The following is an 8,245-nucleotide window of genomic DNA, read 5'->3' as shown; positions in this document are numbered from 1 at the left end:
ATCATGGTGTCTTTCCACATAGCACCTGACAGAAAACAGGAAGCAAGAAGCAGAGAAAACCGAATTATCTGAAATGGTTGCATTGTATATCCGCATATATAAACAAAAGACAAGCAAAGTCCTCGAGGTATATAACAAATTAAGAAAGAAAGAAAAAAAGCGAGCAGAGATAGGAAAGCCGTGACGCCTTATTACTCAAAGCCAGAAGGCGGGCAAATCATGAATTCTTCCAAGATCTCAAAGAAGTGTACCAATCAGAAGAACGACCCCAGAGGCAATCATTGTCTGGAAACCGGGGACTACGGAGCTGGCTCCGTTCGTGCTGGAAGAAGTGGTAGAATCTGTGTAAATAAAAAATGAGACCCCGACTCTAAAGAGGGATTGGATAAAGGGAGGCAAAGGTTTGATGTGGCTCAAGCTTACCCTCGTTAGTGCATTGATTCATCAGTTCTGAGTATCGGGTTTCAAAGTCCTGAAGCTCGGTGCGGTTGTCATTCAGCTCAGCGGACGTGCAGCCAGTTTGAATACATGAGCTCAGCTGATTACCCTCATCTTGAATGTCAGAAGCAGAATCTTTGACACCGCAGAGACATTTCACGCTGGCTGTGTCGGCGCTTCCGCAGGCGGATTCGAGACCAGAGTCGGAATAGAACTCATTCAGACACGTCTGAATGCACTGAGGTACGTCGCCCACAACGTCACTCCAGCTGCTCAAGTCTGCGATAGCGACGGAGGCCAGGCCTAGCAGGGCAACAGGGAGGAAACGCATAATTAATTTGTGAAGAGGGGATATGTACGGATGGCAATATAGGTAGAAGCTTTGGGAATTGAACAGGAAAAAGAGCTGAAAAATTCGCATGAAAGAAGAGAAAGTCTCTCCTAGGGATACAAGTTGGTATTTATTAACGCGGCGCTTTTCGCCTACAATAGCCTCAGTCATTTTTTTCATTCTTGGCTGGAGCAAGACATATGCGGGGCCAAAATCTACACGAAGCAGTGGTGCCGGTGCACTCACAATCCATCTATAAGGGGAAGCGCCAAGTGTGACAATCACCTATCGGAGGCTGTGATCGACTTATACGAGCTCATGCAGGGTCTGCCAAGATGTCCATGCTTGCCAAGAGTCCTGTTGTCCAATACGAGGGCGCCCGATCACGTTGAGAGACGAAACTGTGAAGGGTAAAGAGGCTACTAAACCTTCCAAGCGACTTGGCCATGGTCCCTGGAAAGGAAAAGAGAGCCCCGACTGATGGTGGGCTCGCGTTGGTCCGTTGATCGCAAATTTTATTAGCCCTATTCAGGAACCCACCATATCCCGTGCAGAGCCTCAAAGGACTTTCGTATCACTGCTTCCATGAGAAATCTAGGGATCCCTTTTGTACGCAAATGAAATCCGTACTTAATCAGGTCGTAAAGCCACACTCCCAGGCACATTAGACAGCTTTATCATTTCCAGCATTTTGAAGCCGAATCCTTGGGCGAATGAATAGCCACTGAGACAGTGACCACGTCCAATGCATGTCAGAAATCACTGCGCCACAACATTGGCAGTTTGATGCCTTATTTCAGGTGCCAGGTATCAGAAGATCGCTCGGCGACAATTCGGCCGGACTTTGAGTGCCGAGGATAATAGTTTCGCCAGTGTTTTGATTAGCTAATTAATCATGCGCCAAGCGCACCTTTTCACGTGGACGCCGCAAGGCTCCGGAGCACGGCATTGTGCAAGCACTGCACGGACGGACCAATTTTACTCAGGATTCCGTCAGAGTCATATGATAGCATGGTCTCGGTCACTGGGATGACCCTGTTGCTCTTCTTCCTTACGCATATTCTAGATCAATGTGCACGCTCGTAAGCCCATACTGAAAAGGGGTGAAAAGGGGATGAAAATGTATTCTCCGAGAGGCTAGTCCCATTAGCGAGGAACGACCGACCAAGTCTCGCCGGTAAAACCAGTCCATCATCCTGCCTTAGCTGTTCTGGGTTGAGATAGACACTCATACCAAGATTCTCCCCACGAATAACAAATACGCGGTAAATCAAGTACACCTGAGAATAATCATCCCTTTCATGTATAATCCTCATGGAAACCCCCATATTATCATGAGGACTGCCCATTCAACTTTGTACTGGGGTCCAAACCTGTATGTCTCGATTACATGGCCTCGAAGCCTTCTCATCGAAATGCCTTCGATACAGTCATAGCATCGCCCTACCGTTGGAACGAGAAGAGCTGGGTGGATTTCTGCAGAAGAAGTCTGATGACTAAGTTAATACATGTCGGTAATACGTAAAGCCGATCTCCGATATATATATATTAGAGGAGCATGTAACTTAGTATTAGATATCTATCTAACAATAACAATACTTTCTACTCCTAATATATATATAAAGCTACCCTATCACTATTGCTTATATATTTCCTATCAGCATTTCCTATCAGTAGGTTATGAGCCCGGATTGCTTAGCCATAATAGAAGATAAGTTGATAAATCAAATCAATCTTCTATTCCTATCTACTAAGCTACTAATTCCAAATCACACTAAGAAATAGCGGTGTGACGAACAATCCTAGCAAACTAACTAGCAGCACTTCAACAAGCTTAACTAGCTAAGAAAAGTTTGCTTCAATAGCGCAGCTTTTGAAAAAAAAAAAAAAAAAAAAAACCACTAAGACTGTCTCTCTTAAAATTGAGGTTCACCAATAAAGGGGGATGTATTTCACCCCGAAAAACCAAAAGGGAGAGATAATAAGTCATTATCATGATTTAAACTCCTTAAACAGGAAGCATAATAGATCATCTACTAATCACCATGGATCTCATATCTTAAGGATAGATAGATCACATTGCTATTATTCTTAAATAGCGCAATAATATACTAAAGTGGCGCGTAAACATAACGAGTCTATCTTTAGAGCCGGACAGGCTGTTTTCCCTAGATCGAATAGGTCAAATAACATCCTAGTTAGGACTAGAACCGGTGAATTCGCTATCTAATCTAGTTAGCACGCATCCTATAGAACGATAGCTCTATTCTATAGTCTCCGCTCGCTCCCGATCTAGTATAGGAATAGTAACCTCTTTAGGAACGGATAGGGATTTATTCCTAGTATAATAAAAACTATCTATAGATTCTACCTATTCCCGCCTAAGATTAATAGTAACTCTATATTTATAATTAGACGGCACGGTCTCCTTAGCTTAGTAATTCCGATTCCTAGCCTCCTCTTAACCCCGGACTTCCTTAGATAGCCCCTACTCCTAGATAGGGAAGACGGGATCTAGCTTAAGGCAATCCCGAAGATACGGAAATCATTTAGGGGCTAGAACTAAAAACCAGGGGAATAAATCCCTTAAATCAGCCTATCATTTCCGGGATAACTTAATTTCTCCTTTAATAAAACGCTATAATCTACGTTCTAGACCACTAAGAAAGGCTACTATCTTCCGTTGGCTAGATAAAGATAAATATCCTTATCTTACCGCCTTATTCTATCGCGAAATCTCTATCTTATCTTACCCTTAATAATTTAATTCTAAAGACTAGTTAGAATAAGTTAATCCCTCTTTTATACTAGACACTCGCGCTCTAAGCGAAGACTCTATTAATTTATCTACTATCTCTATTCTAAGCCTACCTACTAGCCTTCCTTATGATCTATTTAACTAGGATCTTAAAGTAATTCCCTACCACGAGACCTAAGATATTTAAAGTAAAGAAGATTAAGGTAGAAGATATTCCTATCCTAACTAATAAGAACGACTAGTATAGATAGAATAAGGATATGATTATTACCCTAATAAAAGGCGGATATAGAGATCTTCTATTAGAAATATAAGATAATAGAATAGTTAGTTACCTAAGTATACTAATAGATAAGATAAAGAAGGAGATATAGGAAAAGATATAGAGGATTATATATACCGAAGTACGGGATAAAATATCTCCTACCTATAGGATATATCTTATAGCCTATAAGAAGGTTTAAGAGATACTCGATCTAGTAGAGAGGACTCTTAAACTAAGTCTACTAGCCGCACTCTATATTATCTAGCGAAGTCTAAGTTCTTTATAAGTTAGAGGAAGAATCGAATAACTCTAAAAACAAATCTAAGAAACTTAAGACGTGTATTAAAGACTAGGCCTCGTACTTAAAGATTAGATTACTATTCTAGCCTTCCTTACTATAGTAGGCCTAAAATTTACCTCTTTCTAACTCAACTACTTTATAAATAAGATAATCATCCCGTCTAAAGTTACTCCTATAATCTCTCTTACTAATATCGATAATATTATGATCGCTATAGAAGAATACTAAGCTATTCTTAATCCTTAATAAATAGCGGTACCTATAAACGCGTTTATCGTATAAACTATGCCACTAGCCTATACTCTAACTAACCCCTTACTAGGACTACCTAAAAGTATTCTAAAGGTAGTTTCGGTTAAAGGAGACGAAGCGGTAGTTAGAATCAAATAGTATAACTATTACGCTAAGCCCTACTATAACTCCGCTACTTATCACGTGAAAAACCTATCTCTAAAGCCAAAAAGAGACGGTAATAAGAAACGGAAAATAGCTAAAAGCGACTTATATATAGATATTATAGCTAGGATAGCTATCTTAAGCCCCTTTAACCTTAATACTACTAAATCTCTACTTCGCTAATAAGTCATTCTAGACTCTAGCTATAGATAATATATGACTTTAAGACGAGATCTATTTATAGACTTCACCCCTATTAAAGGCCCGCCTATTAATAGGATTAGCTAGACCCCTATTTAATTAAAAGGAATAGGAATAATTAAATTACTATATACCTATAAAGGTAAGTATATAAAGCTCTTATTATCTAATACTATCTACTCGCCCTATATTAATATAACCCTTATTTCTATATCGTAACTCTTAATAAAGGGGGGCAACGTTAAATTTATAAATACTAATAAAGGAAAGATTATATTTAAAGATATATTAATAATCATCACCGCGATAAAGAACCTTAGAGTATATATGCTTAATCTTTATATATAATAACTAATCTCCGCCTTCCCCGCCTTCATACTTAATAGCGATTAGTCTCTCCTCTAGTATTAACGAATAGGTTACTTAGGAGAAGCGAATCTCTAAGCTATATAGAAAATAGTCACTAGAATAGATAACCAAAACATAGACGCCTATTTTTATAAATCATGCGTTAAAGGCCGAATAAAAGTAAGGCTATATACTAGGCACTTAATACTAGGTAAATAGCTAATAGAATTCCTATATTTTAACGTCTCTAGTAGGATATTAGTTCCCTCTTTTAATAGAAGCGAATACGTAGGATTTATTATAGATAACCTTACTAAAAAAGCCTAGTGCTCGACCTTTATAACTAAGGTAGACTTTATAAAATTTATTAAATTTATTATCCGCACTTACTTAACTCCCGAAAGACCTTATAAGCGCTAGTGATGTGACTAAGCTAGGGAAAACCTAAGTAATAAAATACGAGCCTTCGTAAAGTATATAGGTATAACTTTCGAAATCACTAGAACGAATCAATATTAATAAAATAGTTATATAGAATCTCTAATTAGCTCTATACTAAATTAAGTTTAGTTAATAATCCGTGATATAGGAAAGGATACTAAGAAGTACTAGCTAAAACTCTACTATATAGTGATCTACCTATAGGATCGAAGACTATAGAAAAGCCTCTCTAGCACACCTTTTAAAGCTTAGCATAGATATAAACCTAATGTCTTATATATTAGAGCCCTTTAGTTAAAGGTATATATACTAGACTACGACGTGAAGAAGCTTAATGGACTAAAAACGAAATAGGGAATTCTTATAGGATTTAACAATAATATAGACAAACTATATAAAGGAATTCTTCTAAATAGTCATTTCGTGCATATCTATAATATGGTTATCCTTAAACGACACCTCTATAAAAGATAGCACGAAGTAGAAGATAAAGTTACATAGATAAAGATAACCCGAGTTAAAGAACCTTAACTAAGCCAACTTCTAGTTATAAGCATTAACCTAATCATCGCCCTAAGAGAAGTTATATCTATTAGCGATAGTAGCTTAAGCAATATTGAGTCCTCTTTAGATAATAACTAAGAATCTATAATCATAGGCTCTTTATTAGATTCCTTAGACTCCTTAGAACCATATAAATTCGTAAGGAAGCCTATAAACCTCTTAGACGAACATACCTTAAGTAGCCTATATATACCTTATAATATATCCTATACCACTAGCTTAGCCTCTAAAAGCGATAATACTATATCTTTAATAGATAACGAAGTCGAATAAGCCTTAATAACTATAATTCCCTAGGTATAATATATACCTTAGACTATAAGAGGCCACACGCTACCTCCGCTAGCCTTTAATACACTAATTCAAGTCTCCTCTTAGTTAATAAAAGGACTTCTCCCACGTTAATATATACTTATAGCCTCCTATATTATCGTAGTATCCGCTACTACTATTTCTCCCTAAGAACCAAAATCCCTAAAAGAAGTAAAATAAAGCCTCTTTTAGCCCTAATAGCACGCTAGTATAAAGGACGAGTATAATTCCCTTATGGAGAATAGTACCTAGTCCCTCGTAATACCTCTACTAGATACTTATATTCTATAGGGGAAATAGATATTTAAGGAAAAGAAAGGACTAAGTAGTAAGACTCTCTATTATAAAGCATAATAGGTTATCTATAGTTTTAAATAAATCGAGGGCGTTAACTATAGAGAGACCTTTACTTCTATAGTAAAGCCTATAAGCTATAAAGCACTATTCGCTATTACTACGGCTCACGACCTAGAAATTAAATAAATAGATATAAAAACCACCTTTCTCTATAGCCTAATTAATATAGAAGTCTAGGTTAAAGTTCCCTACGATTTTAAAACTAATTAAAAGATCTCTCCACTTATATATAAACTTAAGAAGGCTCTCTATGGCCTAAAATAAGCTCCGCGAATTTGGTATACTACTCTTATAGATTACCTTAACCTCCTGGGTTTTAAATCTATTATTATAGACTTTAGTATATATATAAAAGATGACCTATTTATTATTATCTATATAGATGATCTACTACTAATTGGCCTAAATAAAACGTCTATTACCGAAACGAAATAAGCACTAAACCGGAAATTTCATATAGAAGACCTTAGACTATATAGCTACTACCTTAGTATAGAAATTACTTAAAATCGGTTAGCGAGGACCCTATATCTTAACTAACGGGCCTATATCAATAAACTATTATTTGACTTTAGAATAATGGACTATAAACCCGTAGCTACTCCTATAGACTCTAAGGCCTACCTTATTAAGATACCTAAAGACTATAAATACACCTCTATCGACCTAGTATAGTACTAGTCACTCGTTAGCTCCCTCCTATATCTTATCATAGGTTCTAGGCTAGATATCGCTTTTTTAGTCTTAATCCTCTTAAGATTTCTTATAAATCCTAGTCTACTATACTTCTCTATGGCCAAACGTATACTATAATACCTTCGCGGAACCTCTAATTTCTTCCTTGCCTTTACTAGCCCCCTATATTAGCTTACTAGTTATATAGACGCTAACTAGGGAGGAGACTATAATATACGCCGCTCTACTTCGGGTTACCTCTTTAACCTTAGAAGCGTAGCTATTAGCTAGTCTTCGAAACGATAACCAACTATTGCGCTCTTAACTAGGCTTCAGCACTTAGGGTTAGGGTTAGGGTTGGGGTAGGGTGGGGTTGAAATAGGGCCCCTATTTACCTTTAAAATAGGGCCAGGCCCATTAATGGGGCCCTATTTGCCCCTATTTTTATGGGTCTAAATTATGTGTATTTTTCATAAAATATATAGAAATATTAGTTTTAGAGGGGTAAAATACTACTTTAAATACCTTATATATTATATATAGATAATATAAAGTTAGCTTTTAAAGGTATAAACCCTATGGTTCTACCTTATTTTTTCAATTTTTTTTATGATTTTTATATACAAAAGCAAGGCCTATAAGCCACCCTAACACCCTAGTACCTATATAATTAAGAAAAGCACGTATAATTAATCAAAGCACGCATAATTAATCTTATTAATTAATAATACGCCTATTCTACTTTATCCCGTGTTTACCTAGTAGCTCTAGCCCTTCTAGAAACCCTAATTAAAGGCAATTCTCTATTATCTAACCTTTTATCTAAAGAATCTTTAGATAAAACCTCCCTTAGTCTCT

At 36.9% G+C, this 8,245-nt stretch overlaps 1 protein-coding gene across 1 annotated transcript; it reads right to left on the bottom strand.

The window, feature by feature from the left end:
* Positions 1-237: 237 nt before the first annotated feature.
* Positions 238-769, bottom strand: N7503_001778 (uncharacterized protein; the record flags this gene model as incomplete). Its single annotated transcript, XM_057061325.1, has 2 exons — positions 238-341; positions 424-769. The coding sequence occupies 2 exons, from the start codon at positions 767-769 to the stop codon at positions 238-240; spliced, it is 450 nt and encodes a 149-aa protein (XP_056925287.1).
* Between the last annotated feature and the right edge of the window lie 7,476 nt (positions 770-8,245).

This window comes from Penicillium pulvis (assembly GCF_028828015.1).
Source record: "Penicillium pulvis strain IBT 33274 chromosome Unknown contig_12_segment0_segment0, whole genome shotgun sequence".
NCBI lineage: Eukaryota > Fungi > Ascomycota > Eurotiomycetes > Eurotiales > Aspergillaceae > Penicillium > Penicillium pulvis.
Note: the sequence above shows the minus strand (reverse complement) of the source record. Positions and strands in the feature narration are given on the sequence as shown.